This window comes from Mustela nigripes, chromosome 2 (assembly GCF_022355385.1).
Source record: "Mustela nigripes isolate SB6536 chromosome 2, MUSNIG.SB6536, whole genome shotgun sequence".
NCBI lineage: Eukaryota > Metazoa > Chordata > Mammalia > Carnivora > Mustelidae > Mustela > Mustela nigripes.
Window position 1 is genome coordinate 66,921,445 of NC_081558.1, and position 27,479 is coordinate 66,948,923.

General features: G+C 37.4%; 1 protein-coding gene across 3 annotated transcripts in view; it reads left to right on the forward strand.

Moving 5' to 3' along the window:
• FBXL2 (F-box and leucine rich repeat protein 2) overlaps positions 1–27,479 on the forward strand; it is a 149,554-nt gene that overhangs the window by 67,434 nt on the left and 54,641 nt on the right. For 2 of the 3 annotated variants that reach the window (XM_059390637.1, XM_059390636.1), the window contains exons 3-5: positions 16,816–16,870; positions 17,372–17,446; positions 23,478–23,572. In XM_059390637.1, coding sequence (XP_059246620.1) covers positions 16,816–16,870; positions 17,372–17,446; positions 23,478–23,572 — 225 coding nt within the window. The remainder of the gene's footprint in view (positions 1–16,815; positions 16,871–17,371; positions 17,447–23,477; positions 23,573–27,479) is intronic. The other variant, XM_059390638.1, reaches the window with a different exon arrangement.

Here is a 27,479-nt window from a genome sequence, read left to right on the forward strand (position 1 = left end):
GCCATGAATTCTATGTGTTGCTTCCCCTAGTTCTATTCCACAGTTCTCATTGATTTGTGAACTTGGTCTTGGCTTGATGTTCTTACTGATCTTCTGGGGGAGTGGCCTGTTACAGTGATTCTCAAATGTCTTTGCACTGAGGCAGAATTGCACCGCTCTTTCCAGGGGCCAGGCTAAATAATCTTGGGTTCGCTCTTGGGAGCTTTTGTTCCCCGAACCCTTTCCATATAGCTCTGGAGGATGGGAATGAAGATGGCGGCCTCCCAATCTCTGGTGCCAGAGGAGCCAAGAGCTCAGGGCCCTGGTCCTTAGTGTGCCCTCAGAGAAAAGCAATCAGTATCTCCTGTCTCCCTGGTCTCTGGCTGCAGTCCAGGCTCACTCGGCCTATGACTGAGCGTTTCTGTCTTTGGTGCATGGCCCCGTTTGGAGTCTCCAAGCCCAGCAGATTCCTGCCACGTGCTCACCCACCACTCCTTCCAGAAGGATAGGGTCTCTCCAGATATGCCACTTTTGGAGTCCCTACTCAAGGATCAATGTCTCACCTATGCCTTGGATCACAGTTTAAGGTAATCCTGAGATGAGAGCCCACTGCTCACCTCTGTCTCTGCATCCAGCTTCCCTGGTTTGATACCTGGGGGCTCTGCCGCACTCAGACACCCCTGGTCTTTTTGTGACCCAATTACATATCTAGCCAGTTAGGGCCCACACTGTCCCTACGAGGGCCCCCCCCTTAGCCTCTGGAACAATGTCCCTTAGTGGAGCACTCTTCTAAAAGTTCCTATTTTGTGCTCCCCCTGTGATCTGTCTTCCTTAATGTCTCAGATTCACTTCTCTTCAGGTCCTACCTTCCAGAAAGTGGTGCTTTTCTGTTCTTAGAATTGCCACTCTTCTCTTTTATCTCCTGTTGAGTTTGTTGGTGATCAGAATGGTTTGATAACTATCTAGCAGAACTCCTGGGACCCAATGAAATTCAGGTGTTCTACTCCCCTACCATCTTGCTCCTCTTTATTAAAAAGCTTAATAGTTTTAGCAAGTGACACAATAAAAATGTTGAATAAGGAAAAAGGTGTATCTCCTGTTAACATGCCTCAGCTCTCACACTCTGAGATAAAAAGTGTAAATAGTGTCCTTTTGGAAACATTTCTGAAGTGGTTAATTCTTAGGGTTTTTTTTTTTTCTTTTAGATAACATCACCAAACCAATGCTCTGAAACCTCAAATTTAATATTTAGTAAATGAACATAATTGTTTTCTCTTCACTCATTTACCTTAGTATGTGAGAACAGGCTTAGTGCAACAGGCTTTAGGAAAAATTTTGTCTTCTGTACCCACATTTCAGAGACTATTTATTTGCACACAAAAAAATGAAGCCCATATTTTCATGTTCAGAGGCAATATTCTAAGTAGTTATTTCTTTGAAGAATGTAGGGAGGGCCTGGCATCACTTTTTGTTATTTTTTATCCTAACTGTTCTAAGGATATGAAGTATACAAATACAGAAATGCCAACGGTCATATTCTGGGTCTTACTACCACACTTAACCCACAGCAGTTCTTAGCAAAACAACTAACATTCATGTGATAATTTAAAGTTTCCCACACTTTCCTAAAGGCCTGTTAAGGTTCTGCCTCTGTTGATTCAGTCTAAGGTTTACTAATGATTATTATTTTGAGGTAAAAAGGAATGTTCTCTGAGTATATTGTAGCAGTTTCATAATCATCACTGGATACTCAATCTTTTCAAGTAGAGGAACAATATTAATAAAAAATCTCAAACTCAAAGGTCGAGTGACTTAATCAAGATTCCACAATTGTTTAAAAACGTGAGATTTGTAATTTAAAGGGTCTCTGTGGATCCGAGACTTCAAGGCTTTTAACTTCAAATCTCATGTTCTTCCCTTTATACCATATTGTTCTTTAGCCAACAAAAATTGTTTCCAGGATGTGTTAGTTTTATAATCTATAAAACAAATAAACAGATAAAAAAAAATCCTCACAAATCTCCATATATCTAACTATAAAAGATAAAGCATGTAATTTTTATTCTTTTAAGCAGAGCACAGACTTCCAGTTTAATAGATTATTCAACACTATAGGTCATATGTTTAATCAAAAATCTACTAGCTCATATACATAGTTTTCTTGCTGTAGTAAGGGAAGTGAAGGGTAGCTGGCATTCTACTCCTAGAGCATTCTATATACCGTGCTGTTGTTATCAAAGCAAAGGAACATCCTATAATCTTATAATTGAACTAGTATGAAAACACAAGGAGACACAGTGGCTATAATAGAAAAAAAAAGCAAATAAATAGTTCAAGAACGAATTGTAGTGTACTGATAACTGGCAGTAGTTAGCAAATCAGCTACCAGGCTGTCTGTAATAACTAGTGACTGGGATTTTGATGCCGCGAAGGAAAGGAGATGAGACTTCACATGTAAATGGAGAGGAATCAAATATATGACCACTACAATGCAGAGACTCTGGAATGGTTTCCTCCACCATGTGAGATGGGACTTAAACAAGCAAAGAAACAAGCTTCTGCTTAGGGTTCTGGTGGGGATGTTCTTTCTTGGAAAATCTCATTTCATTTGTGGATGATTCAAATTCCAAGCCTAGAGATTAATGTAAAATTGATGCTGGAAAGTTGAAATCTTTGAAGAATTTGGCAGAATCAAATGTTTAACTGTATCATAGGGGCGTTTCACAAACCAAGATACATGAGCTTTCCACACATCAATAATCAGATGAAAATGAGGTCATGATAAAATACTAGTAGTTACTGAAGGAAATGGTCCACTATAAGGTAGAGTAGATGGATTAAACAGTAATTAGATCAAGCTAAAAGTGGAATTAGGAAACTGGAAAATAGAGATTGGAAATTTAACATAATTCAGCAACGAAAGAAAAATACAGAAAGGGCTAAGTGACCCAAAAGGTGGGATTAAGTGACTCAACATGTGTAAAGGAAATTATAGACAAATATAGAGAAAATATAGAAGATGTAATATTTGAAGCAATAGTACTGATAATGTTTCAGAATGGAAAAAAGATATAAATCCTCAAAGTAGCACTGTGGGTCTTGAACAGGATCAATAAAGATAAATTTGTACCTAGGCATAATGAAACAGCTAAACTTCAGAGAATAAAATTACCTAAAAGGATTAACAATTGAATTGACAATAGAGCTCTCATCAGCAACAATAGAAGCAAAGAGTAGAAAAATATGTTCCATGTACCAGTGGAAATGTAAACTTAGAGTTTTTTGCCTACCTAAATAATCATCCTAAAATGAAAAACCTTTTTCATAAGATAGTGTAGGTACTGTGGAAAACAGTTTTTAGCAGTTCTTCAAAGAGTTAAAATTACCACATGACCCAGAAATTCTACTCCTAGATATATACTCAAAAGAATTGAAAAATACTTGTATATAAATAGAGTGTCATTATTTACAGTAGACAAAATGTGGAAACAGCCCAAATGTCCATCAATAATGAATGAATAACCAAATTGTGGTATACATATACAGTAGGGTATTATTCAGCCATAAAAAGGAAAGAAGTACTGATATATGCTACGACTTGGATAAACTTCAGAAATATTTTGCTAAGAAATGAAGCCACACCCAAAGGCCACATATTGTCTGATTCCATTTATATGAAGTATTCATAATAGATAAATGCACAGAGAAAGAAGGTGGGTTGGTGGTTGCCATGGCATAAGAGGAAGTGGGGAATAGAGAATAACTGCTTAATGGCATGGTGTTTTCTTCTGGGGTAATGAAAATATTTTGAAACTAGTTGAAGGTGGTGGTTGTACATCATTGTGCATGAACTAAATGTTACTGAATTGTATACTTTATGGTGGGTTTGTTTTGTGAACTTTTTCTCAGTTTTTAAAATCACAATTAAAATGTTCCAACTTTTAGAACTCACCCGTCTGAATGAACTGTTAAAGGATAAAATCTAAAAGTTTGATCTCAGAAAGAATGTGTGAGAAACAAACTGGTAAACCAAATGTAACCATGTGATAAATATTATTTAGTATTGACTTTAGAAAAGGAAAGAAAATATTGATAATAACTAACATGGAAGATTTCATGGAAGCAATGACAGCAAGAACAGTTGTTCATGATTTCAGTTGGATGATGGGAGGGTGGTGATCAGAATTAAAGTGATTTAAGCTTTGGTGGAAGATATGTTGGTTAACTTCAACTTAAGAAATATTAATGAAAGATAGGTCTTAATATTAAAAAAATTATTAGACTTCTGCTTTTGCTTAGGAAGGACATGAAAAACTTTTATGGTAATCACAAGAAAAATCACAAATTTTAAAAGTCATACTTTCTATAGGGTAAGCAAAGAGCAATGGACAAGAGGAGATCTGAACGAACTGAATTTCTCAGAAGGACAAGCCCTTTGTAGTGAGCAGAACCACAGCAGCTTCTGTACCTGGTGGTGAATGCCTAGTCATGGTACAGATGGGCCTGCTTTAGATATAGAGGCTAAATCAGCCATGCTTTGGAGATTCAAATGCACGGACAAATAATTCGGTCTAGCTGTTCTTTCCTTTTAGTTCCTCTCCACTCCTCCTTGGCCCCACGAAGTTTTGCCAAGAAGACAGTGATGAAGGAAAGCAGGAAGAAATTGTCCAGGCCATCATTCTTGCAATGATGGGATTCAGAGTACTTGCCAGACTTAAATCCAGAGGCTAACCAGAGCTGTCTGAAACTGCTTCTAGATCATACACTTCTAGATCATACACTGACAAGATATTTTGAATGTTATGTATGGCTCAGGAAATTGGAGATGAGCCATTCACAAGTGAAATTTAATTTTAGCTGTGACCCAGCTCCAGCTCAACTCAAGAAGGACCCTGAATAAGCAGATAGAGGAAAGGGCTTACCCTCTGGGAAATAAGCCAAATGATATGACATTCTTAACTAGTTTAGCCACAATGTCTGGAGTAGAGCCTAATATTATGAGACATACAAGTGAGCAGAAAAATGTGACCCATGAACAAAAGAAAACAGTCAATGTAAGCAGACTTTTAGATGATCCAGTTATAGGAATTAGTATATTAGGATTTTAAAAGAACTATTACAAAACATTAAAGATTCTTGATGTGTCTTCTCAGGAAAGGGAAACAAAAGCAAAAATAAACTTGGGGCTATACCAAGATAAAAAGCTTTTGCAAAGCAAAGAAAACCATCAACAAAACAAAAAGACAACCTACTGAATGGGAGAATATATATGGAAATGATATATCTGATAAGGGGCTAATATTCAAAATATATAAAGAACTCTGGTAACTCAGAGCCCAAATAATCTGATTTAAAAATGGGCAGAGGACCTGAATAGACATTTCTTCAAAGACGACAGAAGGATGGACAACAGATACAGGAAAGATGTCCAACATCTTTAGTCATCAGGGAAATGCAAATCAAAACCACAGTGAGATACCACCTTAGGCTTGTCAGAATGGCTATTATCAAAAAGGCAAGAAATAACAAGTGTTGGCAAAGATGTAGAGAAAAGGAAATCCTCATATACTGTTGCTATGAATATAAATTAATACAACCAATTTGGGAAACATGGAGCTTCCTCAAAATATTAAACATAGAAATACCATATGGTCTAGTAATTCTATGAATGAGTATTTACCTGAAGAAAATGAAAACATTAATTTGAAAAGATATATGTAACTCTGTGTTTATTGCCTCATTATTTACAAAACTTATGGAATTATGGAAATTATGGAAAAAACCTAAGGGCCCATTGATAAATGAATTGGGTAAAGATATGTGTAGTTGTATACATACATACACACATATTGGAAAATTACTCAGCCATAAAAAACCAATGAGATCTAGACATTATGACAACACGAATGGACCTAGAGGGTATTATGCTAAGCAAAATAAGTCAAAGACAAATACCATATACTTTCACTTATATGTAGAATCTAAAAACAAATAAACAAAAAACAGAAGCAGAATCATAAGTACAGAGGGCCACATGAATGGCACAGTCAGTTAAGTGTCTGGCTTTTGGCTGTGGCTCAGGTCGTGATGTCAGGTCCTGAGATCAAGCCCCATGTTGGGTTCCACACACTGCAGAGAGTCTGCTTGGGATTCTCTTTTCTTCTGCCTCTGCTCCTCCCCACTCTATGCTCACTCTCCCAAATAAATAAATCTTAAAGGGGGAAAAAAAGCATCATAAGTACAGAGAACAAACTGGCCATTGCCAGAGGGATAGGAGTTCAAGGGGTGGGTGAAACAGGTGAAAGGAATTAAGAGGTACAAACTCTCACAAGTCTTGGGGATGAAAAATACAGCACAAGGAATATAGTCAGTAATACTGTAATGTAATGCAGTGAAAAAATCTTAACTGTATTTATTGCAGTGAGCATAGCATAGTGTATAGAATTATTGAATCACTAGTCTGTATACCTGCATACTAGATTATATTGTATGTCAATCATATATTAATGAATCTTTTTAATCATGAAAAAATATGTTATAGAATATACAGAAAAAGATGGCTATAGTGAGTGAAGAGGTAGGATATTTCAGGAGATCTGGAAATTCTTTAAAAAATGGGATTTCTAAAACTGAAAAATACAAAACTAAATTTTTTTCTAAAAATTGGTTAGGCTGGGGCACCTGGGTGTCTCAGTGGGTTAAACCCTCTGCCTTTAGCTCAGGTCATGATCCCAGGGTCCTGGGATCAAGCCCCGCATCGGGCTCTCTGCTCAGCAGGGAGCCTGCTTCCCCCCACCTCTGCCTGCCTCTCTGCCTATTTGTGATCTCTGTCTATCAAATAAATAAATAAATAAGATCTTTTTAAAAAAATTGATTAGGCTTTTCAGCAGATTGGACACTGCAAAAGATAAGATTGATGAACTTCAAGATAGATTAATAAAAGTTATTTGAAGTGACATATAGAGAGAAAAGAGCAAAAATTAACACATCATTAGCAGCTCAAATGGTCTAACACACATATAATTGGAGGTCCAGAGAAAGAATGGGGCATAAAAATTTAAAGAGCCCCACATTTTCCAAATCTGATGACAGTCTACAGATTCAGGAAGTTTAGCAAATGCCATAAATGAATAAATGCAATTAAAAATAGCACCTAAGTACACTACAGTTAAATTATTGAAAACCAAAGATAATGAGAAATCTTTAAATATAGGTATGGAATGATAATATGAATTTTCATTGAATTCTGAGCACAAAAATAGCACATAAGTACACTACAGTTAAATTATTGAAAACCAAAGATAATGAGAAATCTTTAAATATAGGTATGGAATGATAATATGAATTTTCATTGAATTCTTATAAGAAATAATTCAAAACCAAAGACAATGAAATGGCATTTTTAAAATGCAGAAAGAAAAAACTCAAAATTACATATCCAGCAAAATAATCTTTTTTTTAAGAAAAGATTTTATTTAGAGAAGAGAGGGTGGAGGGTACAGAGGGAGAGGAAGAGAGAGACTTAAGCAGACTCTGCGCTGACTGTGGAGCCTTACTTGGGACTTGATTTCATACCTTTAAGATCACAATCTGAGCTGAAACCAAGAGTCGGTTGCTTAACTGCCCAGGCCACCCCAAAAAATTATCTTTTAAAAATAAAAGCATTTTCTGGTAAACAAAAACTATCAGAATTCATCATTGACATTCCCGTACTGTACAAAATGCTAAAGGATGTTCTTAAGGCTGAAGGGAGCTGAAAATCATGTACAGAAAAGAATGAAGAATACCATAAATGGTAAGTATGTGGGTAAATATAAAATACCTTTTACCTCTTAAAGTAACTCAAAAGATAATTGTTTTAAGCAAAAATCATAACACTGTATTGTTTGATTTATAATGTATGTCAAGTAAAATATATGACAACACAAAAGATAAAAAATTAAATGAGATCATATTGTAATTGTTGCTATGGCAATATAATATTAATTCAAGCTAGACTGAAATGGGGATGTATTGTATTCAGAGAAACCACCAAAGACATAAATATAAATTATCTGGTTAAAGAATTCTTAAAAGGAGAGTGAAAGAATAAAGAGCAGTTGGGGAAAATGAAAAACAAATGGCAAGACAGTAGATTTAAGCTATATACATGAAGTATAAATGAGCTTAGCACTCCTATTAAAAGACAAACTGTTAAACTGGAGTTTTAAAAATAACAAGATACACAATTTGATTGAAATTAAAAGATGGAAGCATTAAAAGCTGTTGTGGTTATGTTAGCATTGACCATGTAGACCTTAAGGCAAGGTGTATATTAGACACAAAGAGACATTTCTTGAAAATAAAAGGTCAATTGGACAATAATAGGAATGTTAAGTTTTGATGAACCTAATAAGTTGAAAATATATAAAGCAAAACTAAAGGGAAAAAAAGGACAAATCCAAAATTACATGTAGAGCTTTAATATACCCTTGATGGACTTATAGTAACTGATAGACTAATCAGACAAAAAAAAATAGAAAGGATATAGGAGATTTGAACCATACTTAACCAACTAGACATATATAGGACACTACATCCAATAACTTTAGAATATACATTCTTCTCAAATGTAAATGAAACACATCAAAATAGATTATATGTTGAGTCATAATGTAAATTCAACAAATCTCAAAGAATTGAAATCATCTGGAGTATGTTCTCTGACCATAGTGGAACTAAACTAGAAATCAAGAAAAACAAAATATTAAGCTACATACTTCTAAATCCTTGGATCAAAAACCTTATCACAGTGCTTATCAAAGCACTTCAAGTAAACAATAATGAAAGTATGGCATATCAAAATTTGTGGGACGGTGTTTAGAGGGAAATGCTTTAAATGCATGCATTAGAAAAGAAGGGATGAGAGTCAGTGATCAAAAGTTCCATCTCAAGTTAACTGGAAAAACACAGCAAGTTCAAAGAAACTATAATGAAGAAGTTGATGAAGATAAGAGCATAGATTAATGAAATAGAGAAATCAACAAAGATAATTTTTATTACTAAAATTGATAACTCTGTAGCTTGACTGATCAAGGGGAAAAAAGCAAAACAAAATAGAAAGCCCCCCAAAAAGGGACATTACCAATTTTTTAAAAGTATTATGGACATAGTTACAGAATGCATTTGACAACTGTATGAAATTAGATTAAATGGGAAAATCCCTTGAAAAACACACTTTTAAAAACCAGAAGAAATTAAAAATCTGGAGTTACTACACTTGACCTTAGTCAAAAGGCCAAGAAACATTGAAAAGTTATCTATTAAATAGAATTTATTAATAAAAATTTCCTGCAGAGAACAAGCCCAGAAAGCTTTGAATTTTTCCAAAAATTTAAGGAAGAAATGATACCAATCTTACAGAGACTTTTTCAAAGGTCAACATAACCCTAACCCTACCAAACTGAACGAGGATGTTATAAGAAGGGAAAATTACAGGTCAATATTTGTCTTGAGCATAGATGTAAAAATCCTGAATAAAACTAGCAAGTCAAATCTAGCAATATATAAAAAGCCTAATAATTATAACCAGTGGGTTTATTTTAGGAACACGGGATTTGTTTGTATATTTGAAAATCAGTCTGTGTAATTAAGCAGAATAATCTGATTTTCCATTTTTGGAAACTAGAGAAAGAAGATCAGTAGAAGTCTAAAGCAAGCAAAAGAAAGGACCTAATTAAAAATGGAGCAGGGGCACCTGGATGGCTCAGTGGATTAAGCCTCTGCCTTCAGCTCAGGTCATGATCCTGGGGTTCTAGGTTCAAGCCCCACATCGGACTCTCTGCTCAGTGGAGAGCCTGCTTCCCCCTCTCTCTCTGCCTGCCTCTTTGCCTACTTAAAAAAAAATGGAGCAGAACCCAATGAAATTGAAAACAGTAGATGAAATCAATGAAACCAAAATTGGTTCTTTGGAAAGATCAATAAAATTGACAAGCCTCTGGCCAGATTAACCAAGAATGAAAGAAAACACAAATTACTAATAACAGAAATGGAAGCGGGATCATCACTACTAATCTCATGAACATTAAAAGGATAATAAAGGAATATTCTGAACTCCTCTATGTCCACAAATTTGATGACTTAAGTGGACCAATTCTTCATAAGACAAAAATAGTAACTCCTACACAAGTGAAATAGATGTATTTAATGGACGTATATCTATTAAATATGTTGAATTGATTATTAATAACCTTCCCAAACAGAAAGCACCAGAACAGATGGTTTCATTGGTCAGTTCTATAAAATTTTAAAAAGAAATACCAATTTTTAAGAATATTTTATCTATTTACTTGAGAGGTGAAGAGCTTGAGTAGGTGGAAGAGGAGCAGAAGGAAAGGGACAAGCAGACTCCCTGGTTGGGGAGCCTGATTCAGGGCTTGATCTCAAGACCCTGAGATCATGACCTGAGCTGAAGTCAGACACTTAATCAACTGAGCCACCTAGGTACCCTGAAATGATACCAATTCTTTATGCCATCCAGAAAATAGAAGCAGAAGACTTCCTAGGTCATTCTGTGAAGATAGCATTACCCTCATACCAAAACCAGATAAAGATATTATAGAAAGGAAAAACTACAGAGTAATGTATCTTGTGAACATAGATGCAAAGTCTTCAACAAAATATTAATGCATAAACAATGAATTTTGGAAAGCTGAAAAAATTTTTAAAAAATCAAACTATGCATAAAAAGAATTATACACCACAACCAAGTGGGATTTATTTCAGGTATGCAAGTATGCTTCATTCCAAAATTGAAGTAATCCATCACATCAGTTGTTTAAAAAAGAAAAAATTATATGGTTATTGGTAGATGCAGAAGAAGCATTTGACAAATACTAATGTCCATCATGACAGAAACTCTTATCAGACCAAGAATAGAGGGGAACTTCCTCAACTTGATCAAGAATATCTACAAAAAAATCAGGCTGCCTGGCTGGCTCAGTCAGTAGAGCATGTGACTTTTGATCTTGAGTTCATGAGTTCAAGCCCCAGGCTGGGCATAGAGCTTATGGAAGGAAGGAAGGAAGGCAGGCAGGCAGGCAAAAGGAAAAGGGGAGGGAAGGAAAGGAAGAAAGAAAACAAAGAAAGAAGAAAAACACAAAAAACCTTCAGCTAATACTATACTTAATAGCTGAGAAACTCAGTTCTTTTTCCCCCAAGATTAGAAATAAGAAAAGGATGGCCACTCTTACTGCTCCTATTTATCATAGTACTGGAAGTCCTAGCTAATGCAATTAAATAAGAAAAGGAGGGGAGAGGTATACACTGAGAAGGAAGAAATCAAATTAGTCTTGTTTGTAGATGAAATGATTGTGTATGGAGAAAATCCCAAAGAAGTGACTAAACATTTCTGTAACTAATAAGTAATTACAGCAAGTTTTTAGGATACAATGTTAATTTGTAAAAGACCATTGCTTTCCTATATGCCATTAGTGAACAACTAGAAATTGAAATGAGAAGCATTTACATTAGCATAAAAATTAAATACTTGGGTATAAATCTAGGATAATTTGTATAGGATCAATATAATGAAAACTCCAAAACGCCAATGAAAAAAAGTCAAAATCTAAATAAATGGAGAGATGACATATATTCCTGGATAGAAAGACCCAGTGTTGTTAAAATGTTCATTCTTCTCAAGTTGATCTATAGAATCAAACAAAATCCCAATCAAAATACCACCAAGTTATTTTGCAGATATCAACAAGCTCATCCTAAAGTTTATATGGAAAGTTAGAAGACTCAGAAAAGCCAGTATAATACTAAGGAAGATCAAAACTGGAGGACTGACACTACTTGACTTAAAGACTTACCATAATGCTACAATAATCAGGACAATATAATTTTTCTGAAGGAATAAACAAATAGATCAGTGGAACACAATAAAGACTGGAAATATAGCCACACAAAGTCAACTTATCTTTGACAAAGGAGTTTTAATTTTTTAAGATTTTATTTGTTTATTTGACAGAGATCACAAGTAGGCAGAGAGGCAGGCAGAGAGAGAGAGGGAAGCAGGCTCCCTGCTGAGCAGAGAGCCTGATGCGGAGCTCAATCCCAGGACCCTGGGATCATGACCCAAGCCAAAGGCAGAGGCTTTATCCCACTGAGCCACCCAGATAGGCCCCAAGGAGTTTTTATTTAATTTTTTTTTTATTTTTAAATCTTATTTATTTATTTATTTATTTGAGAGAGAGAGAGAGAGAGCCAGCAAGCAAGCATGCATGACTCGGGGAGGGGGAGAGGAAAAGAGGGAGAGAGACTCTCAAGCAGACTCCCCCCTGAGTGCAGAGCCTGACTTGGGGCTCGATCCCAGGACACTGAAATCATAACCTGAGCCAAAATCAAGAGTCAGATGCTTCACTGAGCTACCCAGGCACCCCAGGAGAAAAAGCAACTTAATGGAGAAACTATCTTTTTCACCAAATGGTGTCGCAACAATCGGACATCTATATGCAGAGGCAGAATGTAAACACAGACCTCACACCTTTCATAGAAATCAACTTAAAATGGATCATAGACCTGTATGGCAAATGCAAAACAATAAAACTTCTGAAAAAACCTTAGAAGAAAATGTAGGTGACCTTGGGATTGGCAATGAATTTTTAAATACAATACCAAAAGCATGATCTATCAAAGAGAAAATTGGTAAGTTGGACTTTATTAAAATTAAAAACTTCTCCTTGGGAAAGATAATGTTAAGAGAATGAAAAGATAAACCACAGACTTGGAGAATATATTTTTCAAAGTCACATATGATAAAGGACTGATGTCCAAATACACAAAGAACTCTTAAAATCTGACAGAAAACAAATGAATCTCAAAAGGGGCAAAATAGATGTGCCTGGAAGGTTCAGTCAGTTAAGTGTCTGCCTTCAACTTAGGTCATGATCCCAGGGTCCTGGGATCAAGCCCCACATCAGCTTTTTTCTCAGCAGAAGCCTGCTTCTCCCTCTCCCTGCTACTCCCTCTGCTTGTACTCTCTTTTTGTCTCTGCCAAATAAATAAAGTCTTTTTTTTTTTTTTTTAATGGTCAAGGGGCACTTGGGTGGCTCAGTTGGTTGAGTGGCTGCCTTTGGCTCAGGTCATGATCCCAGGGTCCTGGGATCAAGCCCCATGTCCAGCTCCTTGCTCAGCAGAGAGCCTGCTTCTCCCTCTTCTTCTCCCTGCTACTCTGCCTGCTCGTGCTCTCTCTCTGTGTCAAATAGATAAAATTTATTTAAAAAAATGGACAAAATATTTAGATACTTCACCAAAGAAGACATACACATGACAGTAAGCATATGAAAAGATGCTTAGTATCATGTCTTTAAGGAATTAAAAACTGAACGAGATATCACTGTACACCTCTTTAGAACGGCCTAAATGTAAAAACTTAACAATACCAAATGTTGACAAGATTCAGAACAACAGGAACTCTCATTCATTGCTGGTGGAGCTTCAAAATGGTAGAGGCACTTTGGGAGACAATTTGGCAGTTTTTTTACAAAGCTAAACATAAGGTTACATGATCTAGCAATTCTAGGCATTTATCCAACTGAGTAGAAAACGTACCTACACAAAAACCTGCATACAGATGTTTATAGCATAATCATTCATAATCACCCAAAACTGAAAGCAAGTAAGATGATCTTAAATAGATGAATGGATAAACTGGTACATCAGTTTCAATATTAATATTTCAGTATTAATGTAACATTAAAAAAAATAATGAGCTATCTTGTCACTAAAAGACAAAAACTTTAAGTGAAGGATGCTAATCTGAACGGGCGCATACTATATGATTCTAGTAATTACATTATGAAAAAGGCAAAACTGTGGAAACATTAAAAAGATTGATGGTTAACAGGACTTCATCCGAAGGAGGAAAGTGGTGAACAGGTTATCAGTTCAAGCCCCACTTGAGTGTAGAGTTTACTTAAACACACACACACACACACATACACACACACACAGAAAATGACATTTAAAAATCCCATTTTAATAGTAACACATCAAATAACCGGTGCAGGGGAATCTAAAGATGATGAGAGTATCTATATGGAAAACTACAAAAATTACTATGAGAAATTAAAGACATCCTAAATAAATAATGGAATATATCATGTTTCTGGATTGGAAGACTTGATATTATAAAGGTTTCAGTTCTCCCCAAAGTTTCTATAAATGCAATGTAATCCCAGTTAAAATTCCATAAAGTTTTCCTGTGAAAATTGACATGCTGATTCTAAAAGGGAAGAGGAAATTCTAAGAATCAAGAATAGCCAAGGTAATCTTAAAGAACAAAGTTGAAAGACTTAACATTACCAGACCTCAAGACTTATAAAGCTTTATAATTAAAAGTCTTATTGGCACAAATGTAGACAAACAGACCAGTGGAATAGAATACAAAGTTCAGAAGCATATCCACTCCTATATATCCCTTTATAGATTTGCTGATAACCAAGTTGCCTTTGCAGTGCTTTCCTAATGAAGGGTGAAGTTATCACATATGAGGTAGGAAGTAATTTCCAAGAAAAAAAAAATGCTTGGAAAGGCTGGAACTCAATTTACCATGACTCTTAACTCCTCTAGCTATCTTTGTCTCTATTGCCACTGTCCCACGCTCTTATTCAAGGTTTATTTTATTCACTGAAACATGATTCAGGAATTCGGCTTGGGTTGCAGTTTGGTAATTTGGAGTCCTATCATGCCTATTTAATTTGTGCAAATTCAGCTACATATATTTATGGGATGATGGGAAGAGGGAAAATAAACAGTAAAGGCAATCTGCTTTTTCATTCAGTAACCATAAAATTTGGTAGTAAGCTTGAGATGAGTAATGTGAACTTTTGCTCCAGCTGTTGGTTCTCATGTGTGGCTGGATGTGTGAGCATTTTGCTTCAGTTAGTGTGATCCTAGCTTTCAAAGACAGGTGTTTTCCATACAGCATGCTCACAAAGCAAAATTACTTCATCAGCTGTTCAGTTGAAAAAAAAATAGCATCTAGTCCAGTCCTGAGGTAAAAACGGTTGAGTTTAATTTTCTAAGGCTGTATATGTAGTGGTCATAGACTTGGGCTCTCAAGCCAGACTACCTGGCTTCAAACCCTAGCTCTATTCTTACTATCTGTGTAGCCTGGGCAGGTTACTTAACTTTTCTGTGCTCTGTGTCATTCTCTGAAAAAGAGATAAACAATGTTGAGACTGTTAAATGACTAACATAAATTGTGGCTAGCACATAGTAAATACATAATCGAAGTTAGCTACCTTTTTAAATATCAGTGCAATTGTTCTTATAAAGAGGTGATAGAAAGTGGTCTCCAAGGAGATACAGTCTTAAGGGATTCTCAAGGGAAACTTGGCTAACTCCTTTTTCACCTAGGCTTTTACTTTAGAACCCAGCCCCAGCATATTCTACCATATGCATTTCTCTCTCCGGTCCTTGGTCTTTTAGAGAGCTAGTGATGAGTTGTGGCTCATAGTGGAATGGTCGTATGGCACAGAACATGGATGTTTGAGGCAGAAGGGCGTTTGGGTGGGGCAAGATGTATTTCCATAGAGGCAATGTAGGTTTGCAGGCACCTTGAAACATGTTTAGCATATACTTTAGTGCGTATTTTTAGCCATCAACATTTTCCTATATACAAAGTTCCATTGCATCTTTTAAGGTCAGTATAGCCCTAACGTTTCTATTCTTTACTTTTCAGTAGAAAGTGATTGGAGCCTGTATTGTAGAATAGTACCTGTAGCATCACTAGCCCTGTGGTGCTGCTTGTGTATGCATTATTGTAGGGTACAATGCTCTGGGGTTTTGTGGATCTGCTATTGTTCCCTGAGCCCATGGATTTTCAACTGACCATTGATTGTTATCTTTGGAGAATTTGGAAGAACTTTATAGGTGGCTGTTTGCCATCTTAACTTTTCCCCCTTCTACACAGAGACGTAAACTCTCATATTTATCCCCCAGAACTATGAGAATTGAGATCCTATTATTGTCCCTGACCTCATCCTCATAAACCTCTCTTCTCTCAGAAAAGCTGCTCTTTGTTTGCAGCTGTTACCACACAGTGCTGAGACACACGCAGGTATTTGCCGAAGTGCTATCATCAACAACTCATCTCCACTGCCCATGTTGGGACTTCACCCAGTCCCCTGACGTACTGACAGCTACTGCTCCCTCTAGGGGCACTACTAGGTTTTTGTTTACTTCTCTGATTTTTCTTTTCCTCATCTTTCCCCTTCTGTGGTTCTTGGCTTTTGCTCAGCAAAAACTGGTCACTATAGAACTTGCCAATGAATGGACTCCATCTTTCTGCTCTGTGAACAAACACATTAAAGCCAAATGCGTTTTATCATTGAGTCTTTCTTGGCTGTGTTATTTGAGGCTCAGACATCTGAACCTGTTTGGTACATCTATTAACAGAAGAGGAGTTTGTACCATGTGCTAGGGACATTAGAATTAGAAGGATTTAGCTCTCCCCGAGCTTAGTGTCTAAGAGATTAGAGAGTTGGTTTTTTAATAGAATAAATTATGATCTATCCCACGTCCATGTCATAGAACAAGTGACATAAAAGTTTAACAGGTTCTTTTTTTAAGGGGATTTGTGTAGTGAGTCTAAAACAGCTTTGGAACATGTGAACATTTGATATTTCATAGTAGTGTTGCAGAATTATAGTGAGCTTGTGTATTTCAAATTGAGGAATCTTTAAAAAAACTTATATCGGGATGGTACATTAGATTTTATCTTTCAAGTTGTAAATATCTTAAAATGTTAATACCATCTCATTTTTTTTGTTTTTTCCCCTTTCTTCCTAGAATATTTTCCTTCTTGGATATAGTAACTTTGTGCCGATGTGCACAGATTTCCAAGGTAGAGTATTAACCAGATTTTTATCAATCAATAAATATTGAGTTTTATTAGAATGAGTTTTAGTTTTAGTTCAAGCAAGCAGTTAACTTTTTTTAATTTAATGTTTTTAAGAAAGTGCACATGTGTGTCTGTGCACTAGTGGGGGGAGGGGCAGTGGAAGTGGGAGAGAGAGGGAGAGTGAGACTCTTAAGTAGGCTCCAGATCTAGCGCAGAGCCAATGCGGGGCTCAGTCCCACGACCCCAAGCTCATGACCTGAGCCAAAATCAAGAGTTGGATGCGTAACCAACTGAGCCACCCAGCTGTCCCAAGCAGTTAACTTTAAATGTCATCTTTTACATTTAATATAACATGGTGTTAACTTAATTCCATATTTGACTGTCCACTTAATGTATATCAGGAATAAAAGTTTGGAAATACAGAGGTTGAATCAGGACTTCCATTAACAGTCTCAGTGTATCTCTTTCACCTCCATCTCTCCTCCTCTGCCTCCCGCACCCTAGGCCTGGAACATCTTAGCCCTGGATGGAAGCAACTGGCAAAGAATAGACCTTTTTAACTTTCAAACAGATGTAGAGGTAAGTTAGCTTTCTTTTAGACAACAGACTTTTTAAAAAGATAAGTGGGGCGCCTGGGTGGCTCAGTGGGTTAAGCCGCTGCCTTCGGCTCAGGTCATGATCTCAGGGTCCTGGGATCGAGTCCCGCATCGGGCTCTCTGCTCAGCGGGGAGCCTGCTTCCTCCTCTCTCTCTCTCTCTGCCTGCCTCTCTGCCTACTTGTGATCTCTCTCTGTCAAATAAATAAATAAAATCTTTAAAAAAAAATAAAAATAAAAATAAAAAGATAAGTAAACTGATCACTTTTCCTGCTTTCTTCTTTTGCTGCATTTAGATTTAATTTTTAAAAATATTTTATTTATTTATTTGACACAGAGAGAAAGATCACAAGCAGGCAGAAAGGCAGGCAGAGAGAGAGGGGGAAGCAGGCTCCCCACTGAGCAGAGAGCCCGATGCGGGACTCTATCCCAAGACCCTGAGATCATGACCCGAGCCAAAGCAGAGGCTTAATCCACTGAGCCACCCCGGCACCCCTAGATTTAATATTAAGATATCAGAGTGTAGGAGAGAAGGAAAAAAATCTAGAAGGTATCTATGTACATAAAGACCAAAATTCTGCTTGTATTTTGCTTTGGCTCTGTATCAGTAACAAACTACTTTCCCTCCTTGTTATGTCTATAGCCTTGGTATTGCTGCTTAGCTTTTTAAAGCCCCGAACCTGCATCATTAACACCCAGTTCAGTGATTTAATCTTAGCAGACTCCTGACAAATATTTATTGATCTGAAAGATCTACTGAGAATTCTAATTCAGCATCAAGAATGGAGAAATGGCAGAAGAATGAGTCGAGGAGTGAAGATGGAGACCTGGATATCACTGCAGCTCAGCCACTTAAGCCATATTCTCTCTCAGTTCTTCAGTTTTATTGTCTATAAAATAAAGAGGCAAAAAAATCCTCAAAGTGTTTATAATTCTAGGATTTTCATGTATTTACCTGGAAATACGTGAATATCCTCATGTAAGAGTGGTAAGCCTGACCAAATGAGAAAAGTTTATTTTAAAACAACTTTTAGATTAAATATCAACTTATAATGAAAAAGAAAGAGGAAAGTAATCTTCACTGCACACAATATTTAGCTAGACTGGGATGCTTGGGTGGCTCAGTCCATTAAGCCTCCTGCCTTTGGCTCAGGTCGTGATCCAGGATCCTGGGATCGAGACCCGCACCGGGCTCCCTGCTCTGCGGGAAGCCTGCTTCTCTCTCTGCCTCTGCCTGCCACTCTGCCTGCTTGTGCACTCTCTCTCTCTCTGACAAATAAATAAATTTAAAAAAAATAATAATTATCTAGACTACTGTATTAAGGGTGTGGAGATTCTGAAGTTTATCTGCCCAACGTTGGGAGAACCTTATTCATTTCTCATTTAGCCAATTCAGTTGTAGTCATGGAGTTGTATTTTAATCCAGTTCCTCATATAGCATTTTCCTCAAGTGTTTCTACCAAAGTGTATGTTTTGTGTCTTTTTTTAATGGATAAGGAGATAATCATGCTTAACAGTGAGATGAGCCCAAACAATTTCCTCTGAGTTATTTAACCTCGTGTTACCTTAGGAGAACTAATGATCAGTTGTGGAGGCCCTTCCCCTCTTTCTCTAGGTTACCAGCTGGAGAGTGTCTGATCCCATATCAAACCAGTGGAGCAGAGCACCTGCAGCAAGTGGGGCCGAGCACAGGATTTCCCACTGTGGGTTTCCTCTCATGTTGTGTTTTGAATTGGGAAGGGTCAGGAACCTCAGGGCTTCACACCCAGCCTGAATACATAAGCGCTCAGTTGCTGTTTTGGACTGTGGCCCCTGGATTAGGAGGTCTTTAATGCTCTTTCCAGGCTTAATAGCAGTGATTCCACAGTGCCCCATCCAAACATGCTGACCTGTGATTCTTCTTCAAACTGATAATCTCTAGATCTTTGTTCATTGTGTTTACTTAGTGATGCTGAGAAGCACATTAAATTCCAAAAATTGTGGTCATTTCTGCTCACCAAAGGAAAGTCGTTGTTTTTTAAAATTCTTAAAAATTATTATTTTTGTGGCTCTTACTGTCCCCTCAGTTTTCTTTGATGATTTTCCCGAGCTATACAACTTTTTGAAAGGCATATTTAAAACTTTTAAATTCAGATTTTAAAAACTACTATTTCAAGTAAATAGCACTACCTTGTATATTATTTGATTTCAGAATTTTAGCTTACAGCCGATCATAGCTATATAAATACATTGTAGAAAGACTTAAGAGTACTTCCACTAAAGGAAAGACGAGTTTATGGGTAACCATTTATATAAAGAATTACATATAAAAACTTTTTGTTTAAAACTTTATTTATTTATTTGACAGAGAGAGTGAGGACAAGAGAGAGAAAGAGAACATGAGCAGGGTGAAGGGCAGAGGGAGAAGCAGACTCGGAGCCTGATGCAGGACTTGATGCCAGGACCCCAGCCAGTTTCATGACCTGAGCAGAAATCAGATGCTTAACCAACTGAGCCACCCAGGTGCCCCTACATGTGAAAACTTAAAATAGATAGCACCATATTAGTATTAGTCTAGCCTAATATTATTTAGCTCCTCTTTCGGGGCTAACAACTTGAATCCAGACTGGATTATGAATCAAGTGTTGGAGCCCCACTGTGTTCTTTAAATAGGACCCATTGGGGGCGCCTGGGTGGCTCAGTGGGTTAGGCCTCTGCCTTCGGCTCAGGTCATGATCCCAGGGGCCTGGAATCGAGTCCCACATGGGGCTCTCTGCTCAGCGGGGAGCCTGCTTCTCCTCATCTCTCTGTCTGTCTCTCTGCCTATTTGTGATCTCTCTCTCTGTCAAATAAATAAATAAAATCTTTAAACAGGACCCATTGGATACTCACCCCAGGAAGCATTCCATGGATAAACTGATCATCTAAAATTATTTCTTTGGGATGAAAATGATGATTTATGGGTATGTTAAGAGAAAGAGAATGTACCAAGGTTCAGGATTAATATACTAACTATTTACTATGTGCCTGGCACTATTTAAGTAGCTTACAAATATCCATTTAATTTTCTCAAAAACACCATATTGAAGAAACTGAGGCACAAAAAGCTTGAGTAACTTACCCAAGGTCATTCATCTAGTAAGAGGAAACAGTAGGGGGATTCCTGGGTGGTTCAGTCAGTTAGAAGGAAACAGTGGGTACCATGAACACAATGTGACTGTTGTGTTTCAGAGAGAAGGTAGAATAAAGCATCCAGATGACAAGTGTACATTTTGCCTTTCCTTGAGCATCACTCTTTCCTGAATCAGTGTTGTTACCCTGATGTTTAGGCATTTTCCATGTCTTTAAAAGTTGGACATTTTTTGTCAGTGTCTTCATGGTTAATAAAGATTCCACCAAGCCAAAAATAAGAAATAACCAAGTAGCATGCTAATCTAAAAGTTATAACTCCTAAGGTCTCTCCATTTAGGCCTTATTTTTCTCGAAAGCTGTTCATTCCAAAATCTATCCTATCATACTATCATCATCATTCAACATACTATCTAAATGGATAATACACAGTCATTGACTTGAATTTTGCATTTGGAAACTCTGAGCTCATTTTTTCTTCATTGGAAACAGTACAGCAGAAAATTCTGAATGTAATTTTTTTTTTAATCTGAGTACCAAAGCTTTTACTCCAAAGAAAGGAAGAATAGAAAGCTTATATAAATGTAACCAACTTGAAATGGAGAAAAATATGTTGTGTACCTCATCTGTAGATGTTGGTATGGAGGGGTTTTCACTGTTTTATTTTTTACTTAAATGTTTATCTTAGATTTCCAAATCATAAGCTTCCCTACCTCCAGTGACAGCCATTTATTAACTGAGGAAATACTCACGAAAGCATAAATCTGCTAACAATATCAGAGTGTAGATTTTCATCTGGAGATGTTAGCCAGGTAACAATATGTGTGAGCCTTGCTCCTGTGATCTTGTGGTTTGATGTGTCCTAATGAATGCTTAGTGCTTACAGTTCAGTGTCAAGATTGCCATGTTAGAAAGTGAGGATAAAAAAAAAAAGGTGAGGATAATAGCTTTTTTTTTTAAAGACCCAAATGGTCCTCTTTCAGTATTTCCTCCCTTGTGGAGGAGTAGTTGTGCAGCCTTTAGAATCAAGTAACTCTGTTAGAACTCTAACTCACTCACTAAAGGGTAACCTTGGCAATTTGACCATTTAATTTCTTTATTTGCTAAATGAAGCTTTGAATCCAGTCTGTTAATTGTCAGGATTCTCCAGAGAAAAAATTAATAGGGTCTGTATGTATACAAACACAGAAATTTATATTGAGGAATTGGATCATGTGATTATGGAGGCTGAGAAGTACTAAGATCTGCAGTCAGGAAGCTGGAGACTCAAGAGAGCTGAAACGGAGCTCCAGTCTGACCTGTGCACCAGCAGAGTCCATGGGGTAGATTCCAGTCTGAAAGCTGACAGGTTCCAGACTTAAGAAGAACTGATGTTTTTCTGTCCCAGTCCAAAGGCCATGAAGGACCACTGTCTTAGCTCAATCAGTCATGCATGGCGAGTTCCCACTTACTCAGCCTTTTTTATTCTATTCGGGTCTTCACTTGATTGGATGAGGCTCACCCACTGCAACTTTTCTTTCTCTATTGATTCAAGTGGTAACCTTATCCAGAAATACCTTCACAGACTCATACAGAATACTGTTGGGCCAAATGTTTGCATATCCTGTGGTCCAGTCAAGTTGATGCATCAGATTAATTATCAAATGTTCACCCCTTGTCAACTTGGCACCCATATGTATCACCTTAAGCCATACTTAATCTCCAAATAAAGAAAATAACAAGGTCCAAATTCAACCTAATGTGGTACAAGTATCCAGTGTACAACCAGAAACACACTAACTCCTTCCTCAGAAGAAGAGAGAATGTCCTTGAGTGTTCACTCTTCTTCATATCCTGTATCTTAAATAGTATGATATAGAATTAATGATACTTAAATACTTGATATGGTGTCAATACATCTTATTTTACATAAGGGAACAGAAGAGGAAAGAAAACAAATATATTGGCTTTACATACACACATACTCATAACAAAATAAGGAGAAGCATTCATGACAGAGTTTTCATTTCTCTAATTGGTTGCATGATGGTAGTTGATATTTTCAACTGTCTTCTTCTACTCCCCATTCTGTGCTCCCTTCGCAGCAAGCACCTCAGCTGGTCATGGTTCTCTACCTGGTATAATAACCCAAACCATCAATCCTGAAGTGTATGGACCATTGGTAGTCCTGCCTGGATTGATTTGTAGTTTTCCATTGACTTGAATCACAGTGCATGGTAATGTAACAAGAGATGACCTGAAAGATTTGTATTCTAGACATACTCTTCATTATCTCCATTGTGGAGTAGTAGACCATGAAGTTGTTGGGAATAGTAACTGAGCCATAATAAGTACAAGAAAGTGTTAAAATAGTGCCTGAAAAAATCAAAGTGCTTTATCAGTGTTCATTTTTTTTCTTTTAATGTATCTGCCAGTATCCAGCCAAGTTTTCTATTTCAAAGCAAATATGTTTATAGGTGATTACTAAGGAGCATGAGGGGGAACTTTTATAATACATTTTCAAACTTTTAGAGTGGTAATGTGTAGCTAAAATAGAATTTGGTTTTTTGAGCAATGTTGTTTTAGATTGCTGCTTAGCAGCCAGTGTTCCCACAGCTGACCTCAAAAAACCTTGCAACTGGTGCAGTAGCTCCGAGCCCTGAGTAGGGGAGGCCTAGCTCCAGGATTAAAGCTGTCAAAATAAAGTGCACTAAGGTTTGGTGGGTTTTTTTGAATACTTAATGCTTTAATTGAAAACATTTTTCAATGCTTGCAGCTCCTTTAGGAAGAGTGGAGTGTTGGAGGAATGCTCCAAAATGGCTTCATTACACCTGGAAAAAATATATTCCATTTCTAAATTTCAGATTATCATGTGTTAGATAAGCAGCATGAAAAATGATATTTTTTTCTGACTTTTTTTGATTCCAGGGTCGAGTGGTGGAAAATATCTCCAAGCGATGTGGTGGATTCCTGAGGAAGCTCAGCTTGCGAGGCTGCATTGGTGTTGGGGATTCCTCCCTGAAGTAAGTTGAATCCACAGTGACTCATTCTATCACGGCAGCTTGTAGCTACCTTGTTGTCAGCAAAAATATTATGTGCTCTTCTTCTGGTAAATTCTTTCTATGATAATTTGCATAGAGAACTAGAAGAACCATGACTTGGGAGTCAGCAGGCCTGGGTCAGGAATATGACTCTAGGACAAATTATTTCCCCTCTCCGAGTGTCCACTCTCTTCTACAAAGTGAAGGCGCCTGTAGGTGCTGCATGAGAGTGCCATGGGTATCACGTAAAGCAATGTATATAGAGTACCTGATGTGTAATAACATAATAGCTGACTCCGCTGTGCCTTTCTTCATTTGCTAATCTTCTAGTTTCATTCTCACAAGGGTGACTGTGTTTTTATATATTATACTACTGAAAATAATCCTTCCAAAAACTCCTTTAGCACACCTGGAATTTTGCTCCTTGTGATAGGATGTAATTATCCAATTGTATCCTATCCAAACAAATGGTTGCCCACCTCTTCCTAGATAGCCATTAGTTATTGGAACTATTATCAATCCACTGTTAAGGACATGTGCTTTTCTGGAGACAAGACATAATTAAAACCTTTATGTTTGGGGGGATGGGGGGAGCAAGATGGCAAAGAAGTAGAAGACCTAAATTACATCAGGTCCCAGGAATTCAGCTAGATAGTTATCAAACCATTCTGAACACCTACAAACTCAATAGGAGATTGAAGAGAAGAAGAGCAGCAATTCTATGAACAGAAAAGCGACCACTTTACAGAAGGTAGGACGTGCGGAGAGGTCAGTCTAAGGTGTTATACAAGAAGATAGACTGCGAGGGGCGGGGGGACTGGCTCTTGGGGAATGAGAGAGCAGCAGAGCAGAAAATCAGAACTTTTAGAAGTCTGCTCCATGCAGGGTTGTCACCCCAGTAGCTAGGTGGGGGGTGGAGTCCTCACTGAGACAGTGTGGTCTCAGGTCCCTTGGAGTCACAGAAAGACTGGGGGTCCCTGAGCATGGGAGAGCTCCCAGGTATCAGAGCAGAGAAGCTGGCTGCAGAGATGGAGCCAGGGAGAGGGCTCTCAGCTCAGGGTTGCCATAAACCATGATCCACTTCACAGTTGAGCCACTACTCTTCAAGCAGGGACCCCACAAGCAGCAGATCCAGGGAGACTCACCTTCCCCTGGGAGGAACAGCACGAGAGTGCACTGCGGGAATCTGCTGGGTTTGGAGACTCCAAACGAGGCCTTGTGCCAGAGATAGAAATGCTTGGTTATAGGCCAGGTGAGTACATAGTGCGGCCAGAGACCAGGGAGACAGAAGTGATTGACTGCTTTTCTCTGAGGGCACACTGAGGAGTGAGGCCCTGAGCTCTCGGCTCCACTGGGTCAGAGACTGGGAGGCCGCCATCTTCATTCTTGTCCTCCAAAGCTATATGGAAAGCATTTAGGGAACCAAACGTAAACTGAGAGCACACCCAAGGAGATTGCATAGCCTGGCCCCTGGCAAAGGCTGTACAGTTCCACCTCAGGCAAAGACATTTGAGAATCACTGTAAAAGGCCCTTCCCAAAGAAGATCAGCAAGAACATCTGGCCAAGGCTAAGTTTACTGATAAATGAGAATTGCAAAACTCCAGCACTAGGTGAATACAGCACATAGAATTCATGGCTTTTTCCCCATGATTCTCTAGTCTTTCAAAGTTAATTTTAAAATTTTTCTTTATTTTTTCTTTTTCTATTTTTTAAAATTTTTCTTCTTTTCTCTTTTAACCAATATTTTATTAATTCCTCTTTAAAACCCTTTTTTAATTTTCATTTTACAGTCATATTCTATCCCTTCATTGTGTTTAACCTTATTTCTTTTTATATATACATTTTTCTTTCTTTAAATTTGTGGTATACAGTTTCAAATAATAGACCAAAATATACTCTAAATCTAGTGAATGACTTGGTTCTAGTCTCCTGCCTGATCACATTCTCTTTTTTTTCTAAATTTTTTTTCAATGAACTTGATTGCTTTTTTGAAATCTTTAATTTTTACCTTTATAAATCATATTCCATCCCTTCATTGTATTTACCCTTATTTTTGTATATATGTTTTTCTTTAACATTTTGAGAGGCAGTTTCTTCTAACAGACCAAAATACACACTAAATCTAGGGTGTGACTCTGTTCTGTTCACAAGCCTGATCATTTGTTTTCCTTTCTTTTATCCTGAGTTTTGGGTCTCTTCTGATTTCTTTGGTTTATATTTTTCTGAGGTGGTTGTTACCCTATTAGCATTTTTTTCTCACTCTTCTATTATTCTCTGGACGAAATGACAAAACAGAAAAACTCACCTCAAAAAAAGGAAAGGAAATACCAACTGCCAGGGACCTAATCAATATAGACATTAGTTAGATGTTGGAACTAGAGTTCAGTATGATGATTTTAAAGATCGTATCTGGACTTGAAAAAGCGATAGAAGATACTAGAAAATCCCTTTCTGGAGAAATGAACTAAAATCTAACCAAGTTAAAATCAGGCTATTAATGAGGTGCAAAAAAAAAAAAAAAAAAAAAAAATGGAGGCTCTAACAGCTGGGATAAATGATACAGAAAAAGAATTAGTGATATAGAAGACCAAATGATGGAGAATAAAGAAGCCAAGAAAAAGAGAAATAATTACTGGATCACAAGCAGAGAATTTGAGAGATAAGTGATACCATAAGATTAAACAATATTAGGATAATTAGGATCCCAGAAGAAGAAAGAGAGAGGGGCAGAAGGTGTATCAGAGAAAATTATATTGGAGAACATCCATAATATGGGGAAAGGAACAGTTATCAAAATCCAGGAGGCACAGAGAAGCCACCTCAAAATCAATAAAAATAAGTCAACAGCCCATCATCTAATACTGAAACTTACAAGCCTCAGAGACAGAAAATTCTGAAAGCAGCTCTAGATAAGAAGTTTGTAACCTACAGTGGAGACATATTAGATTGGCAGCAAATCTAACCACAGAGACCTGGTAGGCCAGAAAGGACTGACATGATATATTCAGGACACTAAATGAGAAAAATATGCAGCCAAGAATACTATATTCAGCTAGACTGTCATTGAAAATAGAAGGAGAGATAAAAAGCTTCCAGGACAAACAAAAACTAAAAGAATTTGTAAACACCAAACCAGCCCTACCGGAAATATTGAAAGGGGACATCTAAGCAAAGAGAAAGCCTGAAAATAACATAGACCAGAAAGGAACAGAGACAATATACAATAACAGTCATCTTATAGGCAATGCAAAGGCACTAAATTCATATCTTTCAGTAGTTATCCTGAATGTAAATAGGATAAATGCCCCCAATCAAAAGACACAGGGTATCAGAATGGATTAAAAAAAAAAAAAAAAAAAAAACCCTAGGGACACCTGGGTGGCTCAGTTGGTTAAGCAGCTGCCTTCGGCTCAGGTCATGATCCCAGCGTCCTGGGATCGAGTCCCACATCGGGCTCCTTGCTCTGCAGGGAGCCTGCTTCTCCCTCTGACTCTGCCTTCCACTGTGTCTGCCTATGCTCGCTCTCGCTCGCTCTCTCTCTGACAAATAAATAAATAAAATCTTTAAAAAAAAAAAAAACCCATCGGGGCACCTGGGTGGCTCAGTGGGTTAAGCTGCTGCCTTTGGCTCAGGTCATGATCTCAGGATCCTGGGTCGAGTCCCACATCGGACTCCCTGCTCAGCAGGGAGTCTGCTTACCCCTCTCCCTCTGCTGCTCCTCCCATTTGTGCTCTCTCTCCTCTCACTCTCTGTCAAATAAATAAAATTCTTTTAAAAAAATGAATATGCTGTTTATAAGAAACTCATTTTAGACTCAGAGACACCTCTAGAATTAAAGTGAGGGGGTGGAAAACAATTTACCATGCTAAAGGACATCAAAAGAAAGCT